Here is a 21068-nt window from a genome sequence, read left to right on the forward strand (position 1 = left end):
CCTAGGAACTCTGCGGGCACAACAAAAAAACTGGAATTAGCTACGAACGTCGTCGATAATCTGTTGCTAAAATGCTCGTAGCTAGCAGAATTTCTTGATAATCCGTTGCTAATCCGTCGGTAAATGAGATTAGCAACGAATTTATCTGTTTAGCTACAAAATTTGTCCGTCGCTAAAACCTAATTTTTTAGTAGTGTGGGGCACGTTGTGGCTGAGAAGTCTGTGGAGGTGCACCCCTCCGAAGTCTGGGACAATCCTTCACCATATGGCATGTGTCGCCACACTCAAAACAAGCTCTGGGAGGACGCGGCGGCTGACGTGGTAGTGGGAACTGTGCGGTACGGGTAATCTGAGACCCCTGAACACCTGAAACACTGTGTGAAGCCTGAAACGTAAACTGAGCTGACTGACCCACAAAAACTCTACCATACCGTACTCTTCCTCCAAAATAAGGGCCTGTGAATCTCTCCGGTCTACGAGGTCTCCTCGCCTCCCCATACTCTCTCTCCTGACCTTGTCTGTCCTCTACTCGGCGAGAGATACTCACCACCCGCTGAAATGGGACCAGAGGCTGTGGCGCCACAACACCTGGAACCTGACCAATACGAACTCGCTGCTCTGGAGTGGGGGCGGGGGAGTCTGGATCTCTCCCCCGATCTCTAAAGTAGTTGGTACAACCTAAATCAACCCCGCCTGAACCAATGTATCAAACATGCTCAGGAACTGTGTTGAGGTCTCCTGAAGTGCTGGAGTAGTAGTAGCAGTAGGCGTATCAGGCGCCTGGGCGTCAGCTGGAACTGCTGGTGGCTCCTCTGTAACGGCTTGTGCGGGTGCTCCGGATGCACCGTGTGCGCGTCCATCCTCTACCCCGGCCCCGACCTCTAACGACTCTCGCAGGGGGTGCGGGTGTCTGGTCAGCTCTGGTAGCATGTGTCCTCACCATCTGTGAGAGAATAGAAGATAGAAGTCTAGAATTGCGATATCAAAAATCTCGCACGATAGGGAAGTCAATTGAAGTGGAATTTTTCCTAGCGGTTATATAGCCTCTCGTAGATAAGTACAGACGTCTCTGTACCGATCCGTGGGACTCTAATAAATCGACTTGTGATTCATGACTCCTATGAACCTATAGCTCTGATACCAACTTGTCACGATCCAACTTCGCCCTCCATGAACATGTCGTGACGGCACCTAGTCCCTACGACTAGGTAAGCCTAACAATTTTGAAAAAAAGGAAACAAATGCGGAAAAACTAATAAAACCAAAAATAACAAATATAAAAGTGTTTAAGATGCCGCTCGGCATATATAATACAAGATCTCAAACCGAACAACTTCCAAAACACGGAATCCCATGAATCACAAGCTATGAATATGACAAAATGGTCTAAATCCAGAATGTCTAAATCAAAAGGAAAGATAGAAGTGGCTATCACTACAAGAGAGAATGGAAAGGGACTCCTCTGTCTGCGGACGCGGCAGATATACATCGAAGTCTCTGGAGAATCGCCCCGCCTAAAGGGTAGTAGGGCTGAGTCGAAGTACCTGGATCTGCACACGAAAAGCATGTGCAGGAAAGGGCATGAGTACACCACAACAGTACCCAGTAAGTGCCAAGCCTAACCTCGATCGAGTAGTTGCGAGGAAGGTCAGGGCCCTACCGGTCATATACAATATTATATAAGGAAAAAAAGTGGTGTTAAAGTAACACATGGCAATAAGAGTAGCAACAACTACAACAGAGACAAAATAATCACAGAAGGAATACAGCTCAACACAGAGATAGCAACCGGGGATCTCCCAGGATACCGTCCTATAGTCCCAAATATAAATATCCAGTGGATCTCTCGGGTGTCGTCCTGTAGTCCAACTCATAACGTGCAGGGGATCTCCCGCAATACCACATCCATAGTCCCAAATGTAAATACTCAGTACTGAGGGAATCTACCGGGTGCAGTCCCGTAGCTCCAATGGAAATGTGCAGGGGGGATCTCTCGGAATACCACATCCGTAGTCCCAAATAAACAGGCAAGGGGGATCTCCCGGGATATCGTCCGTAGTCCCAAAATAAACACAAACAGCAACACGAAGAATATTCAATTCAATCAAATTTATACCAAGGTAAAACAGGTATCTCTAGCTTAGCATGCTGCACAGAATTCAAATAAGCAGTTTGAGCAAGTAACACAATTGAATCATTTAGACATGCTTTCCTAAGCTAACAGTAGGCTTAAATTTCAAGTAGTGTAAACAGGGAAGAAATACACAATTATAGTTACTTAATGAAAATCGGATTTTCAACAATTAGCACATGTACGCACTCGTCACCTCACGTACAAGGCATTTCATATATCAACAATACCAAATCCTAAGGGGAGTTCCCCCACACAAGGTTAGGCAAGCCACTTACCTCGAACCAGCTCAATCAACTCAATACCACATTCTTGCCACGAGTATCCGACTCCAAATGATACAAATCTATTCAAAGTAATTGCATAATGTAAATATAACTTCAAGTTACTAATTCAACTAATTAATTCGAACGCAAAATTAGGAAAATCGACCAAAAAGCCTCCCAGGCCCACGTCTCAGAATTGGGTAAAATTTACAAGTTCGGAATCCTCACACTCTCACGAGTTCATATATACGGAAATTACTCCAATCCGACATCAAAATCTCGATCAAAACTCCAAAATTAGGCCTAAGAACTTTTCCAATTTTTCTCCAAATTTCACCCAAAATTCAAATTTTAAAGGATGAATTTAAGCATAGATTTGTGAAAATTAATCAAGACTGAGTAAGAATTACATACCCAAACACCCAGTGAAATTCTCTCCCAAAATAGCCAATCCCGAGCTATCAATTTATAAGGTTTTGAGACTTAACGCTCGATTCTGCCCCTTTTTCTGACCAGTGGAACCGCTTATGCGGTTCAGTTACCGCACTTGCGGTCTCGCACCTGCGGAAAAGGCATCGCAGGTGCGAAAAATCACTTAACTGGCTGGGTCTGCATCTGCGGTCCTTTGGCCGCTTCTGCGGTCCCGCATTTGCGGTCACCAGCCGCACCTGCAGTCTCCTAGAGCCTGGGCCAATTCCGCTTCTGCGGTCACCAAGCCACTTCTGCGGCGCCGCACCTGCGGTCCCACACACGCAGGTGCGGTTATGACAGGTTCAGCACTCAAATTTTTGCTTAAGTCCAAAATCAACTTCCGTTAAGCACCCGAAACTCACCCGAGGCCCCCGGGACCTCAACCAACCTGCCAACCAATCCTAAAACATCATACGAACTTATTCCAAAACCCTCGAATCACATCAACCAACTCTAAAACCACAAATCACTCTCCAATCCAAGCCTAAGGGTTTCCAAAACTTCCAATTTCCACTTTCGATCAAAAAGCCTATCAAACCTCGTCCGAATTACCTGAAATTTTGCACACACGTCCCAAATGACACAACGGACCTACTCCAAACTTCCAGAATTCCATTCCGACCCCGATATCAAAATCTCACTATCGAACCGGAAACTTCAAAAATTCAACTTTCGGCATTTCAAGCCTAATTAGGCTACGGACCTCCAAAAAACAATCCGAACACGTCCCTAAGCCCGAAATCACCCAAAGCTAACGAAATTCCATTCCGAGGTCATCTTCACACTGCTCCGACTACCGTCTAAATTCTAAGGCTAAAACTCAACTCTAAAACACTCTGAAACACAAAACGAATCCTCCCGGCAACTCACAATAGCAGAAATAAGCACGGGAAAAATAGTTAATAGGGGATTGGGGCGTTAATTCTTAAAACGACCAGCCGGTTGTTACAAAAACTGTGTTTCAGTACTTCCATAATTTTGTCGTAAGGAAAAAAGTTTGGGCTATTAATTTTGCATGAATAGTCCATAATCTTTGGATTCTGGATTTTGAAGAATTAACTCAAATAGCAGCCCATCCAATCACTTAAATTAAAAATAGTCGGTGAAGGTATAATATATGCATAATTTATGTATTATATATGTATAATTGTGTATAATCTGTGTATATGACTAGAAAAAGTAAACAATGGATATGAGTGGCTATTTATGTAAAGATCCCACTTGATTTTTGGCCTCTTGGGCGTCAGACTCATACTTTTCTTAAAGGTATGAAACTGAAAGAGTAAAGAGGTTGGATTTGTAAATAAAGAGATATTATAGGACAAAAAGAGTTTAGACTAGAAAGCGAGACCAGGTGAGTGGTAGATAGGCCTGGGTATAGTTTGGGGCAAATCCGAAATCCAAATCGAAATTTAACTTTTTTGGATTTTGGTTTTGATTTTCAGATTAAAGATTGAATTTTGAATTTAATTTTTAAAATTTTTGAATTGCGGATTGAATATTTTGGTACTTCGGATTTTTTGATATCCGAAAATCCGAAATTTTTATACTTTAGATTTAGTCAATTATTCATATGTCAATAGTAACAAGTTCAATAATTGGGTGGAGATCCCTCCGGTGATAATTTATCCATTATTGCTCAATACACTTACTGATTTGTGCCATGTGTCTACTCAATTAATTCAATGCCGAGATTAAATGGGTCAGTAAACAACTAAAAATGGTAATGCAATTTCAAATAATTAAAATAACAAAAAGTTTACTGCTAACGGTGTCAGTCTAGTTTCACCTTACTTGCACTTTTCTCTCACTCAATACAACATGGAGGCCCCACCATGATGTCATAACTAGTAAAATGATGTTCCCGAATCCATTTTAACTGCTACAAGTGATTTCTTAACTTTTGGAATTGGCCTTTTTTATTTTATTTTTCTTCCTAAATGAAACTTGACAAATAACACAATAAATGCCAAAAATTATCTCTTTCATGTTGACACAAAAGTATTTGAATAATAGACTTAACTGAAGTTGTTAGAAATGCAATGAACAACTTTTTTTAATCATCCAATTACTTCTATAGTCCAAAGAAGCTATGGAAGTACTTAAATAACATGGCCAGTATCTTAAATAAAATAATAAAAATCAACTAGAAATAAAATTAACATAGATCACAATAAATTATTAGCTCGAAACTTTTGTGCCCCTTGACTCTCGAAAAAGCTCGCCTGCCAAATATTGATAAATTATATACATCAATAAAATAATATGTGTTAAAAATAAATATAAAAACTTCTTTTAATATAAATCTGATCGAGAATAAGAATTTTGTGTATGTGCAAGAGCATCAAAATAAGAAGGTTCCTACAGAAATAATATAAACTAAGTCAATTATATATATATATATATATATATATATATATATATATATATATATATATATTTGATAAAAAAATTACCAAAAAAAGTGTGATAATATTACCGTTAGCATTTGAGAAAAGCTATAAGATGTCGTCGAAAGTGAAAACTCGGAATGCTGGGATAAGTTGGCACAAGCCATACTTTGAGAGGCACTTAAATTAGAACTGTAAAAAAGTTCTCATCTCTTGTTGAATCGTACGAATAAATACAAGAAATAGTGTAATTGTGTAATATTATAATAGTGGTCAATATGTAATATTCGAATTATGAACTGAAATAAAATATGATATACATGGTTGATACAATTTCGCTTATCAATTTTAGTTCTATCATTAACTGTAGATCCATCTTGATTAATAGAATCTGACTTCTTTCCTCGAGCTTTCTTACTTTTTGAGTTCGCTTCAAGAGAAGTTTTGATCCTCTTTGAGTTCGCTTCAAGAGCTTTCTTAATATTTTATTTAAGATACTGGACATATTATTTAAGTACTTCCATAGCTTCTTTGGACTTTAGAAGTAATTGGATGATTAAAAAAAGTTATTTATTGCATTTTAACAACTTCAGTTAAATCTATTATTTAAATGCTTTTGTGTCAACATGAAAGAGATAATTTTTGTCATTTATTGTGTTATTTGTCAAGTTTCATTTAAGAAGAAAAAAATAAATAAAAAGAAATCACTTGTAGCAGGTAAAATGGATTCGGGAACATCATTTTACTAGTTATGACATCATGGTGGGGCCTGCATGTTGTATTGAGTGAGAGAAAAGTGCAAGTAAGGTGAAACTAGACTGACACCGTTAGCAGTAAACTTTTTGTTATCTTATTTATTTGAAATTGCATTACCATTTTTAGTTGTTTACTGACCTATTTAATCTCACCCTTGAATTAATTGAGTAGACACATGGCACAAATCAGTAAGTGTATTGAGCAATAATGGAACAAATTATCACTGGAGGGGATCTCCACCCTCAATACTCTACCAATTAGGTATTATCTCATATATTCAATATTAATTACTAAGTTACTGTCAGAATACTTTTTATTTGGACATGATTTTACTATTGCTACTTCTTATCAGTCGTATTAATGTCTCTGTTATATTTTTTTATAATAATTTTATTACATGAATACTTTATTTGGATGATTGCGATAAGAATGAGGAACTTTTCAAGCAATTTAACATGAGTACTTCATTTGGATATTTATTTTTATAAAAAGTAGAAACATCTCAACTTATACGCTCAAAATCGAAAAGTCATAATATTCAAACCGATTAATCCGAAACCGAACTTAAAAAATCTGATCCAATCCGATCTTATTTGGATTGGATTTGGATTGTCATTTCTTCGATCCGAAAATCGAAAATCCAAACCGCAATTTTCATATTAAATCCGAACTGCCCGAACGCCCACCCCTAGTGGTAGCAATGCTAAATAATCGCAATTTTAGTTTGCAATAAACAGAAATTGTAGGACAACCGACCATTTCCTACCCAAAATAAAAGGACAAACCACTTGCAAAGTCATATCCTATTTCTGTAACGATCCGACCGGTCGTTTTGATCCCTAGCGCGCCGTTTAGCAGTTTGAGGCCATGAGCAGCTTCATTTCAGTTATTACGACTTGTACGCGTGGTCAAAATTGAATTTCGGGAAGTTCGGGGTTGATTCGGAAGGAGAATTTTCATTTCGGAAGCTTTAAGTTGAAAGAATCGACTAGGATTGAATTTTTGAGTAAACGACATCGGAATCGGGATTCGAAGGTTCCAGCAGGTTCGTATGAGGATTTCGGACTTGGGCATATGCCCGGATCGGGTATTGGATGACCCGGGAGCGTTTTGGCGCCTATTTTGGAGGTTAGCATTTTGGAAGAAATTTCATAGGTTTTGGGTTGCAGTGCATTTCAGTGTTACCGACGTTCGTTTGGGAATCCGAATCTGGGAGTAGCTCCGTATGGTGATTTTGGAGTTGGGAGCGCGATCGGAAGTGAATTCGGATGTCCGTGGAGCATTTTGGAGTCATTTGGCTAAAGATAGAAATTTGAAGGTTTTTGAGAAGTTTGACTGGAGGTGGACTTTTTGATATCGGTGTCGGAATCTCATTCCGGAAGTTAGAGTAGGTCCGTAATGTCGAACATGACTTGTGTGCAAAATTTGAAGTCAATCGGACGTGATTTGATAGGTTTAAACATCGAAAGTAGAAGTTTGAAATTCTAAAGTTCATAAAGTTTGGATTGGAGGTCGATTCGTGATTTTAGCGTTGTTTGTTATGATTTGAGGCCTCGAGCAAGTCCGTATGTGTTTTGGGACTGGTTGGTATGATTGGATGGGGTCCCGGGGGCCTCGGGTGGATTCCGGATGGTTAACAGATCGAAAATAAAATTTTGACAAGTGCTGAAGCTGCTGCTTCTTTCATAACCGCACCTGCGGTTGGTGGACCGCAGGCGCGAGACCGCAGATGCGGTCCTCTCATCGCAGAAGCGACCCAGGGCAGGCCAGGGCAGGAACCGCAGATGCGGCTCCCAAGCCGCAGATGCTGCCTGGAGACCGCAGATGCGGTCCCAGCTCTTTGGCCCATTTTCGCAGATGCGGCCCATGTCTCGCAGATGCGGAATTGCTGGAGGCAGTGAGGTTCTTTTAAATCGGGGGTTGGGTTCATTTCAACCCCATTTTCTTCCATTGGAGCCGATTTGGAGCAACTTTGAGGTGCCATTTTCACTACCAAGCATGAGTTTTGGAGCATTGTGCATCAATTTGAGTTTTCGGAAGAGCATGGAAGGCCGGTTATGGATCTTCGGAGCGACGTGAGTCTCCTTTCTAACCTTGTAAAAGGAAATTGTCCCCATAGGTGAAATAATTGGTTATGTGCTCCTATTTGTGGGGGATACGTACGCACGAGGTGACGAGAGTCCGTGCGTAGTTACTAATATGTGTAAGTCCGGGTAGTTTAGGACCCAAAAAGCATGCTATACTTGGAATATCTGTGATCTTACTGACAATTGAATTTCTTAAATCCTATCGAATTGGTAAATGAATTCATAAGAAGATTAAACTCCATTTTTCTTGAATTGTTAAAAGAGAATTTGGCTCTTCCTTGGATAATTGTTCCCTGATAAATTCAGGATTGACTGATTGTCGTGTTTATTTATATTTGACCGCGTCGCATGTATGATTCGCGAGCGGGGTAATAGATGCATCAATGGTTCGGGCAGCTCGACCCTCGGCAGTGCACATTTTAAATATTGTTGGATCGGGCCGTACGGCCTCGGCATGAGTTGCGCATGCTTGTATTGCTTGCTTTGATATCTGTTGATACTAATATCTGCTCTCCCGACTTGAGAAAATTTGTTAATTAATGGATTATGAATCCAGAGACTTTTAATAAAGAGGAACTTTTACCTGTTTAGTAATTTACTTGAATCTACTGTTGTTCTTAATAAATCCGTGAGTCATCGCATTAATAATAATATTACTGGACCTTTAGTAAGTGTCGAAGTTGCCATCTCGTCTCTACTTCTTCAAGATTAGGCGGGATACTTACTGAGTACACGTTGTTTTTGTACTCATACTACACTTCTGTGCATTTTTGTTACACAGGCACATGCGCCACTAATGGCTTAGCAGGCGTAGCAGCATGGTTGACACGGAGACTAGGTGAGCTGTATTAGGCGACCCGCAGCTAGTATAGTCTCTCTCAGGATTCTATTTATTTTCTGTCCAATTGTATTCCGGACAGCTGTTGTACTTTATTCGATTTTTCTTAGAAATTGCTCATGCACTTGTGACACCGGGTTCTGGGATGGTTATGGAGTATTTTGTATTAATTGCTTATTTTTAATTTGACTTGAAGCAATTATCTTCTTAAATTGGTAAATTTGAAGAAAAGTCATAATTTTCAAGAGTATTAAAATGAGAATTTAATTAAGTATTTTGGGTTGGCTTGCCTGACAGTGGTGTCCGGCGCCATCATAACCTTTAGTGGAATTTGGGTCGTGACAATTTCAGTTGCTAAAATTGCAAAATTAAATGATATTCTTAACCATTTGGTCTATTGCCCATTTTGGAGAAAATAGATGCACTTACAGATATAGATCAAGGAATATCTAAACAAAAATTAGCTAAAGGAGCTATATAAAATACATTTTCCAACAGTATTAGTATAAAATTAGGTCATCAGATGCACAACTAAATGAGCAGGACAAATAAACGCATAGATTGTGTGATTTAGGTACTAAAATCTAAATTTGCTCTTTAAGGAAGAACTATCTGTTTACTTTATTTTGTTACAATAAATTTTACTAATATTATTTGGCAAATATACAGCTGGCTCAACCTCCATTAGTTTCTTATACGTTACATGCTCATCCACCAGAATATATTAAATAGAGTATCATTAAATTATAGTTGCAGCTTAGATATAAATAATTTAGGATTGCAGCAATTGTCCCCTAATTTAAAATCAGATTTTGCATGTGCATGAACGTGTGCTGTGGCGACGAGTTAGGAGTAGATCAAGCCATTCGTTTATCATAACATAAAATTTCACAAATATATATATTTATCTCAAGCTAAACCCCAGATCTAAACACATCACAAACAAGATTCTCTATCTGTTCAAAATATTTATAAGTGATTTTATCCTGTGGCTTTACATATGATCTTAGACATAACTTATAGCTGAATTATCGGATGGTGTCTCCTTTTGATTTTAGGTGATTTGTAAATTGTCTTAGGTCAGAATTTACACATTTAATATAATTTTGGATTTAAATATGGTAAATTATTTGAGTTTCTGATAATTATCATATCACCTTTACCTTTTAATATTATAACTAGTATTAGCTTAGTAACCGCGTGATGTGCGAATAATATTGTGCAGGTTCAACTTTATAAACAAAAAAAAAAAAAAATCACATGAATAATTATTGTCAGAAACTCAAATATTATAACCCCATATATAATCGTTGATACAAACAAATAAAAGTAATTAAATAATACTATACGGAGTAATAATTAATAAAATATTTATTGATACTTTAATTTAAATTACAAAAAATATATTCTATTATTATCTTTACAGAAGCACCTCTCAATAACATCAACTTCTACCAACCTAGAATTGCAAAATTATATTTATAACATTTAATATTTTAATATTGAATAACAAACTAATATGTACATATATACATGATGATTTATTGACAACCTACATATTTTCACTTTTGACGGTTACCAACATACAAAACAATTGGATCGAGATTTGCTCAACAATTTTGATGCCGCTTCAATTTTAACCACCTAATTAAAGTTACTTTACTTTTAATATTTAAATGATACTTTCGGGACATACGGCTCAATCACTATTTGTAAGTAAGGATATTCGATAAGACTCTTCAACTTTATGGGTGTCAATTTTTCCTAACAATTTGTTTTAGAAGAATCAATCATTTTTCCAATTAGATAAACACGTACTTCTAATATTTTTCTTCTATCATGCACATATCTTAAACAAATTAAAGATAAGTGTTACTGCTGCTTGACTGGTAATTCTTAATTAAATAAATCTTATCTTTGCTTTTTGTAATTAGCTTTATTTTGTGTAAATTAAATAGCAATCTCAGATTGTACAATTATACTCCTCCTCTATATGTTTACTTCGCTCAAATATATTTCATTTGATTAAGATCCCAACAGCTGCTTAATCGATTGGCTCAATAATATTGGAGAACATAAATATCAACAAGGGCTAAAAAGTCACGGTTCATACCTGACCCATTAGAGAAGAATTCATACTCCTATTACTATCTATTTTAGCATAGCAACTACAAAATAAATAGGAAAAACTAAAAATAATATGTATTGCTTCCAAACAATTGAGACATAAGACAAACTATAAAAAATTTTATAATCAGTTTCACCGTAATGTAATGTAATTGACATTGATTTCAATTAATTTTTCTTAAAATATATCAGTTAAGATATGCCAATAGGTTGTATCTTTAGAAAAATAATTATTTTCTTTTCATTCAGATTCAAAAGAAATCTTATTTACTATTTTTGTATTTAAATTAAAAAATAATCTTATCTTTTAATTTAAATTAAATATTATTGGATATTATCTTAAATTTTCAAGTGATTTTATAGTAGCTAGCCACTTGACTTAAACACAATGAAACTTTATTCCACTAATATATAAATAGATATAGATATAAATTATTATATTATTATTATGATGATGACGATGATGATTATTGTTATCATAGTAGATGTGAACATGGATATGATAGTCTTTAAAGTTCTCACTAGTCTTAAATTACACTAGAGAGAACAAAAACAAGTCTGTATATATAAGTTAAATTCCTCTCAAAAAGAGTACAAAACAAATTTACACCGTCACTTACCGAAGGGAATACTTAGTCAACGTTTGCATTGATTTTCGATTGCAACAATCCCATGAAGAGGAAGATTAAGTGAAGACTCATTTAATAAGATTCTCTCTCTCTATTCGAGCAGTTAATTAATTAGTCTATATCCCCACCTTCTTTGACCATCTATTCATTTCATCTCTCTTAAATCTTTTATATCACTTTCATATATCCCTTTTCTTCTATCTTTCTCTATCTTAGTTTGAGATTAATTTTTGCTAGTAGCCATGATTAATGGGAAAGACATATATGATGTTCTTGCTGCAATTATACCATTATATGTTGCTATGATCTTAGCTTATGGCTCAGTCCGTTGGTGGAAAATCTTCACACCAGATCAATGCTCTGGAATTAATCGATTCGTGGCGGTTTTCGCCGTTCCATTGCTTGGTTTTCACTTCATTTCTACCAATGATCCTTATGCTATGAACTACCATTTCATTGCTGCTGATTCACTTCAAAAAGTTGTGATTCTTAGCGCACTTTTCGTATGGCAAGCCGTGACCAAAAATGGTAGTTTAGAATGGATGATCACTCTTTTTTCCTTGTCAACTTTACCAAATACTTTAGTTATGGGAATTCCATTGCTTAAAGCTATGTATGGTGATTTCTCAGGGAATCTTATGGTTCAAATTGTGGTTATGCAAAGTGTAATTTGGTATACACTTATGCTTTTTATGTTTGAGTATAGAGGTGCTAAGTTATTAATTGGTGAACAATTTCCTGAAACAGCTGCTTCTATAACTTCATTTCGTGTTGAATCAGATGTTGTTTCACTTAATGGTCGTGAACCATTACAAGCTGATGCTGAAATAGGAGATGATGGGAAATTGCATGTTATTGTTAGAAGATCTTCTGCTTCTTCTATTATTTCATCATATAACAAGTCACATTTACAGTCAAATAATATGACTCCAAGAGCTTCCAATTTAACTGGTGTTGAGATTTATTCTGTTCAATCGTCTCGAGGTCCGACCCCGAGGGCATCTAGTTTTAATCAGACTGATTTTTATGCTATGTTTGCTAGTAAAACAGCAAGTCCAAAACATGGTTATACAAATAGTTTTGGTGGAGATGTGTTTTCTTTGCAATCATCTAAAGGGCCAACTCCAAGAACCTCAAATTTTGAAGAGGATATGTTGAAGAACAAGAAGACTAGGGGAGGTACGTAATATTAAATTGTATGACCATCTCGTTTAAAAAGATTATATATACTTTTAGTTAATTTATTTATATTATGTCTCGACAGGTAGGAGTATGAGCGGGGAGCTATTCAATAGTGCTAGTACTGCTTCTGCTAATGGAATAGGAGCACCACCTTTATATCCACCACCAAATCCAATGTTTTCAGGGCAAAGGAAAAAGGAAGTGGGAAGTGGGAGTGGAGTGCCAGTGCCAGTGCCGATGCCGAATAATAACAATAACAACAATAATAACAATAATAAAGAGCTTCATATGTTTGTTTGGAGTTCAAGTGCATCTCCTACATCTGAAGGTAATCATAGAAATGCAGTTAACAAATCTGGTTCAACTGAACTTGGGATTCTTGATGCATCTAAGGCTGTTCTTCAACAAGAGATAGCTGCAGCAAGAGGTAAATTAAAGTCCTTTTTTTTTTTTTTTTTTTAAATCTTCAAAATTTGTCTCTAGTGCATACAAACAATTAATTATTTTCTGTCCTTTTTGACATTTTTGGCTCCTATTAAGTCCTTTCTTGTTCATTTTTTTCTTAGTTGACCTTCTTCAATCATTACGGATTTACCTTATAATACAGTAAAAATATTTTATACTACTACATATTTTAATATGTTGCAGCAAGTAACCTGTTATGTTTTGCATGTTACTATTCCTCTTTCTAAGAACACATATATCTACTTGTAGTAGCTTTTAGGTGATCTAATAGTGTAAAACAAAATTAAACTGTCAGTATATAAAAATTAAAATTTGAGATTGAAGGGGGCTATCCTTCTTGCTTACTGAATCTAACCACTTAGCTTAAAAGGACAGCCCGATATGCGAAGCATCCTGCATTCAGGATCCAGGGAAGAGCCGCACCCCAAGGGGTGTCATGTGGGCAACCTACCCTGATGCAAGCGTCAGTGGTTGATTCCACAGCTCAAACCCGTGGTCACATGGAGACAACTTTAACGTTGCTCCATGGCTCCCCTTATAATCGCTTAGCTTGGGCAACAAAACAATTTATATATATGCTGGCCGGACTAAAGATTTCTTTAATTTTATCCTCTTTTTTCATTGTCTCTTTTCTTATTTGATAGAGAATGCAAGTCCAGTTGGGAAATCAATTGGAGATAAAGAAATAGAGATTGAGGAAGGTTCCAAGTATTCAGGAAATGGCTCTCCTTTCCCAGGGCAGAAGAAAATGGACATGGAATTAGAAGGAGAGAAGAAACAACAGATGCCTCCTGCTAGTGTTATGACAAGGCTTATACTTATTATGGTGTGGAGGAAATTGATAAGAAATCCAAACACATATTCAAGTTTGTTAGGTCTCATTTGGTCTCTGGTCTCATTCAGGTCTGCTTCTTTCTCCTTCTTCTACCAATTAATTCAAATGTTTCTACATATTATAATGTATGAAATAATTAAAACCATCTGAATTGTCTTCATATAGTGAATTGCATTTATTTTGTATTGCTGGAATGAGTTTGGCCACCTAAGGGTGTCTCTAATCACTTCATCACTTAATAGCTCCAAGTTGTCTAGATTAATAATAATTCCTTTTTCTTTAAAATAAAAGAAAAATATTACTCCGTCTGTCCAGTTTATCTGGCGGGGCTTAGATTTGGAGAGTCAAACTTTTTACTTTTGACCGTGAATTCGTACATAAAATCTTTAAATTTTCGAAACAAAAATTGTATATTTGGAAACTATGTAAACAGTATTGTAAGTCACAATAACTAACTATCCAAAATATTTGTAAGGCATATAAAGAAATCACGGTCAAAGAAAAACTCCTTTGACTCTTGAAATCCGAACTCTGTCACATCAATTGGGACGGAGGGATTACAACCTTAAGGACTATAGTGATTAGAATTTAAATGTTGGTGTCCAAAATGTGCAGATGGAATATTCAAATGCCTTCCATAGTGAAAGGATCAATCTCAATTCTATCAGATGCTGGTCTTGGAATGGCTATGTTCAGTCTAGGTATAATTTGTTTTCCTTTCAAACAAATAGAGTATAACATACACAATCTTAATAAACTTTACATAATATATACTAATTGGTTTAATATATAGGTTTGTTCATGGCTTTACAACCAAAGATCATAGCCTGTGGGAAATCTGTTGCCACATTTTCAATGGCAGTAAGGTTCTTAACAGGACCTGCAGTCATTGCAGCTACATCAATCGCTATTGGCCTTCGCGGTGTATTACTACATGTTGCCATTGTTCAGGTACATTACGAGTTTAACTTTTATGTACTGATAGTCTAAACTGATGATAAGAACGTTTCAAATTAACATTGCCATTGTTATAACTTGCAGGCTGCTCTTCCCCAAGGCATTGTTCCCTTTGTGTTTGCAAAAGAATACAACGTCCACCCTGATATCCTTAGCACTGCGTAAGTTTCTATTAATTTTATCAAAATATTGTTATGTTAGACATGAAGGGGCGCATTGGCTGGCGTAACTTGTAAAGTTGCTGTCATGTGACCAGAAGGTTACAGGTTCGAGCCGTGGAAATAGCCTCTTGTAGAAATACAGTGTAAGGCTACATAAAATCGACTCTTGTGGTCCGGCCCTTCTCTAGACCCCCACATAGTGGGAGCTTAGTGCACTATGCTGCACATTATCTGAATATATGAACTAGAGAATCATTTTACATAGCAGAATTATTTTCCTTTTTGGCTTCCAAATGTAAAGCAAAGATGTTTGTAATCATTATTCAAATTCTCATTTTTCTTTGTTCTTTGGCAGGGTTATATTTGGAATGCTAGTTGCCTTGCCCATTACAATACTCTATTACGTGCTTCTTGGGCTTTAAGTTTTTGGTGAAGACATGGGGAACAGAGACAGATAAGTTCAATGAATCCAAGAAATAATTAAGCCACTGGATTCAGGGAAGAAAGACAACAGGAAACTACTATATGTTCCCCTGCATGTGACTATTGGGACTTCCTTCTTATACAAAAACTGCATTAATTTATTTTAATTCTTTTTTTCATTTTTTAGTTGTAATTTAATTAATTGCTGTTACCATAGTTAGCTTAGGAAGAGGAACTGGCCAATAGTAGAATTATTGATGTATTATTACTTTTATTTACTAATATCAAAGTTTTAGTTTAGATTTAAACATTTGACACTATTGTCTTCCTCAAATGTTGTTAACCTGTTCATTAAGAAGAAATTAAAAAGAAAGTTCTCCAAAAGCCTAATATTTAAATGTTAGAAGGGGCAGATCAATTATTCGGCAAGTTTCTACGCCCCCAAAAAGGTAACGGAGGAGTGCAAAGATTTCCTCGGGCCTGGTGGAGATTGGCCCTCAAGTGCAATGGTAGAAGGGAGCTTGACTGCAACACCCACCCATCAAGCAGGTACGAAAGTCGGCCTTACTGATCCGACGGTGCTGAGTGGAAGGGTCATCGCTCAACGGATAAAAGTTACTCTAGGAATAAAGTTACTCCCCAAGAGCTCACATTGACCGGAAGGTTTTGCACCTCGATGTCGGCTCTTTGCCACCTGGGGTTGTAGTAAGTTCGGTCCATATCCGATGTGGGTGTTAGCGCATTGAAAGGACCTTTCCCTAGTACGAGAGGACCGGGAAGGACACTAGCTTGCCAAATTTCTGTGGTATATTGGCTAGATCAAACCTTTAATTAAATCACAACCTACGTTTTACACAATGGAGAAAGAAAAGGGATTGTGTTCTTTTTCCTTTATCATTTTCTATCAATATATTAAAATTAAAAAAAGTTTCTACCTTGTATATTTTTCTTCATTTACTTTCTCACTGCTACAAGCCCCTACTGTTAGGATAAATTTACTTACTCCTATTTAAGTCGAATTGTGAACAAAAGCAAATATACATTGATGTGTGTGGGTGCAACAAAGTCAACTAATTTTGTAAAAATTCAAGAAAGTAAAAGATGTTTTCTTTTCACACAAGCTAGGTAAATGAATAGAATGAAATAGAAGTTTCTACTTCAATAATAAAGGGATTCCTTCCGATTCAAAAAAAAAAAAAAAAAAAAAAAAGAATAGACGGTTTCTATGGTGAAGACTAGAGGTGTACATGGACCGGGTTGATTCGATTTTTATTAAAAACAAATCAAACCAACTATATCGGTTTGGATTGATTCGGTTTTGTCAGAGTTTTCGGGTTTTTTCAGGTTTTTTGTAACATGAATATTTTTTCAATCTTACTTTGTTAAATTTTTTATAAGTAAATATATATTTAGTAAAAATTTAAAATACTGATTAAAATATTTTTATGGGAGGATTTTGTTAATAGCACATGATAGTTATTTTTTAGTCGTTTGACAATAATTTTTCGTTGATGTATGCTTTCAAGGTTAAACGAATTTAATAATTAAATATAAAAATCAATATGATACCTAATTAATGATATGTTCTATTTAATTTTAGATTTCCAAAATACCACTTCAAATTCAAAAAAGATATAAGAATTTAATATATCTTGGCATATGAACATGGAAGAACAAAGAGATTGACGCATTTCAGTAATACTTGATAAGAAAGTGATGATATAACCCATTATTTAAGGTTAATAAAAATGGAGTACCTCATATTCTATTAATAATACTTCCCATTATATAATTTTTGTAAAGAAAATTATATATAAAGTCTTAAAAGTATATATAAAAATTATATATTTATATGTCGGTTTGGTTCGGTTGTTTTACTCAATACCAAACTAAATCAAACCAAACCTAGTCGGATTTTTTAATCGGTTTAGCTTGACTTTTCGGTTTGGTGTGGTTTTCCGGTTCGGTTTGTACACCCCTAGTGAAGACGTTTTACTAAAGTAACAAATTGTGAAAATTGAACTAAAGAAAAAATTATGATTGTTGTACCTTTTGTACAGTTTAAGCATAACAAAATTTATTATAAAATAAAAGTCAAACGAGGTGGATTCTATTTAATTTTTTGGGTAAATTTATTCAATTTATTTTATTCCGGCCATGTTGGCTTTATTTGACCATCTTGGTTCTTAAAACTTCTACATGCACGTGAAAGCTTAAATTCAATAATAAAGGATAATCATACTGGGAAGAAGTGAAATTTAGCTTCAGAGCGTTGTTCCAAGATTTGCCTATTTAAAAAAAACTTCTTGTTCTGATCAGTTTCAAGCATCTTGACAATTTTTTAATTTGCTGTATCATGTGACACCTTTAGTAGGAAAGAGACAGTTGAACACTTTTGAATCTAAACCTCTACACTCAACTGAACATTCTTTTTTAATTCATTACAATCACAATGAAGGGTAGCAACACTAAAGTTGTCTTCGTATGACTTATAGGTCACGGGTTCGTATCGTGAAAGCAGTCATTAATGCTTGCAGTAGGATAAACTATTTATGATCATATTCTTTGGGATACGGCCCTTCCCTAGTCCTTGCGTAAATGTTAGATTCTTTGTGGATCGGGCCTCCCTTTTTTTTTTTTTATAACCAAAATATCAATTTTCTTATAGGTGTTTTCCAAGAGCAAAATTTCCTTTTACTCCGTTGAAGTCATTGGATCTTCAAATAAATATTTACCTTGCGTATATCCACGTCAATCACCAAATATATTGTACGTTCATGGCACAAAATTCATTGCAGTGATAATTAACTAAATACACTTAGTGCACTTTGACATGCATGCATTTTCATTTTTTGGACCGAATACATTCAAGTAACTGAAAAGTGATAAGATAATATGCTTATTTTTTCACTTTATTAAGGAAATCATGATATTTGAGTATTTATTTTATTATTAGGCTTGACACAAGTTGCAAAAAATCCTTTAGAGAGTATTCGTGCCTTAAATTTTATGTGCTATAATTAAGCATGTGCCTTAATGTGCAGGATGTTTCCATTTTAGCTTCACTATTTGTAGATTAAGCGAAGAGCTAAACGTATGTAGTGTCACAAAAAGAAATATTTATTTCGAAAGGGACGGAGTAATTTAACGATAAACCGAATTATACAAAATCTATATTCAAAAGTTTGAGTTTCACTCATAAACGAAAACGGAGTTATGGTAACCACCATCAACAACTACCCGATCGATCAAGAAATGTTTGAATTATTGATACTGACAAAAAAAAGACTGAATAATAACTTGGCCATTGTCTTAATCTATTCTTCTGAATTAGTTCAAAGAACAAGGCGTTTTCTGAATCAAATTATGTATTATTAATTGCCTACAAACAATGCATGTGATAATGTTCCTCCAAGTCTGAACAAAATGGATCTTACCAGCACGACAACAGCGCACTTTTATAAGAACTCTTTGTAACCGTTAGAAGAAAAGGATACATTAATTGTTCCCTTTTAACTTAACCATCAAATTCAGTCATATATATTAACGGCGTAAAAATATATTTACCATCAGTTTAATATTTAACAGGGAATATCAGGTTATTATATTATTACGTAGGTTATAGTATTACGAGTTTGTTATGAAGAGTTACATGCTGTTGTAGGCTAATATAAATTGATGGTATCAAATATTTGTGCACAGAACTTAAATTCATTGTGCATGCAGTTTCTTTTTCGACGTTTCAAAAAAGATTTGGCTCCTATGTGGCCATAGATTTTAGCAACTTTTTGTAAAAAAAAAAAAAATTGAAAATATTGTTTGTCATAGAATATTAGAATTTTTTTTTTTCAAGTTCTCAAAATCTAGTTTAGGGCAGTTTTTGGGTGATCTTCCACTTACAAAAATTTAATTTTTTTTTCAAATAAAATACATGTCCAAACACAACTTTAACTTCCAAAAATTATTTCAGCACAACTTAAAAAACTCTTTTTTCAAGTTTCAACCAAATATATGTCCAAACGTAGCTTAATGACTTGATACTGTTTATATAAAAAATTCAGTACGTACGTCCCCTTAAAGACTTGGGAAATTGCTATATATTATCACCACAGTATTTTACAGCCTCACGTGGACAGCAAAAGAAAGGCTTAAGATTATAGTTTGAGTACAGATTTGTATATTAAAAAAAATAATGTCCTTGAATATTCTAAAAGGAAAGCAGAAGTACATTCATATTGAGATTTTACCCAGTTCCTGCAATCTCTGAGACATGTCTTAAATAAACTGAAAGGAGAAGAGAGTTTGTGTAAACAGGAGAGCAGACAGCAGGACCTCTTGATCATGTGGTTAAATACACACCTTGCAACGAGAGAAGTTTCTTAATTACTTATTCAAGGAATCAAATTAAAGTTTGTGTAATAAGTACACAGGCTGTCAATAAAATTCTAGTAATGTATATGATTGTTGTATACTGGACTTAAAATTTTAACTTCCTTTCTAACTACGAAAAGACTTTTTTCTTTTAATTTCTATTATATTGGGGAAAGGGGAGGGTGACGAGGAAAAGAAAGCATGGAACTTACAACACACTCAGTAAAATTCCACTAGTGGTGTTTGGTAAAAAGCAATTATGGAACTCGGGGTTGAAAAATCTCAGGGCTTCAAGGTGAACTCTTGAAAAAATTGGAGTAAGAACTTGAAAATTTTGAAAAGAGATTTACTACTTTTATTAAGTTTCACATACAATCGAATAAATTTTCTATTATTCTATCTGTCCTATTGTATGTGAAGATATTTGATTGAAAAGCTATAACCATCCTTGTTTGTCCTCTTTTTGGTCCTTGTTATACTTTTACTTCCATGTAGGTTATAGTTCATCTTTTTATTTTCGTTTTGCTTCATTTTTCCTTCTTTCACTTATGATAGATAGCTATGCATCAAAATGTGACTATGAATAGAAATAAGTTGTATGTTTTTTTTTTTTGAAAATGTCCTGAAGTTCGAATTGAATGTTCTGCAGTTCACATGTAGCAGTGCAAACTTCAAGACACAGTGTCCTAAAGTTCATGTGCGGCAGTTCAAACTTTAGGACACAATATCCTCAAGTTCACGTGTAGTAGTGCAAACTTCACAACATAAATCCTAAGTTCACTTATAATAATGCAAACTTTAGAACGCGGTGTCCTGTCCTGAAGTTTGACTCCTCAACGCAAATTTCAAGATACTGTCTTGAAGTTCAATTGTTATGATTTGAACTGTAGGCCTCTTCCTTTCTCCATATTGGAGTTGCTTCTTCACCAGCAGAGACAGTAGATGTTGCACCTGGGCATCCACAATCCTGCAACCCATG

General features: G+C 35.5%; 1 protein-coding gene across 1 annotated transcript; it reads left to right on the plus strand.

Annotated features, from left to right (window-relative positions):
• The first annotated feature begins 11613 nt into the window (after positions 1 to 11613).
• On the plus strand, positions 11614 to 16030 carry LOC109243386 (auxin efflux carrier component 2). Its single transcript, XM_019410309.1, has 7 exons — positions 11614 to 12874; positions 12960 to 13304; positions 13987 to 14245; positions 14793 to 14878; positions 14971 to 15128; positions 15219 to 15295; positions 15651 to 16030. The coding sequence occupies exons 1-7, from the start codon at positions 11938 to 11940 to the stop codon at positions 15715 to 15717; spliced, it is 1929 nt and encodes a 642-aa protein (XP_019265854.1). The 5' UTR covers positions 11614 to 11937; the 3' UTR covers positions 15718 to 16030.
• Positions 16031 to 21068: the final 5038 nt, after the last annotated feature.

Source organism: Nicotiana attenuata, unplaced genomic scaffold (assembly GCF_001879085.1).
Source record: "Nicotiana attenuata strain UT unplaced genomic scaffold, NIATTr2, whole genome shotgun sequence".
In the NCBI taxonomy this organism is placed as follows: domain Eukaryota; kingdom Viridiplantae; phylum Streptophyta; class Magnoliopsida; order Solanales; family Solanaceae; genus Nicotiana; species Nicotiana attenuata.

Excerpts from the sequence above, each read along its gene's own strand:
- LOC109243386 (XM_019410309.1), top strand. The coding sequence starts at position 11,938 with ATGATTAATGGGAAAGACATATATGATGTTCTTGCTGCAATTATACCA. Across the intron at positions 12,875-12,959 it reads GAACAAGAAGACTAGGGGAG|GTAGGAGTATGAGCGGGGAG; the intron begins GTACGTAATATT and ends ATGTCTCGACAG. Across the intron at positions 14,246-14,792 it reads TGGTCTCTGGTCTCATTCAG|ATGGAATATTCAAATGCCTT; the intron begins GTCTGCTTCTTT and ends CAAAATGTGCAG.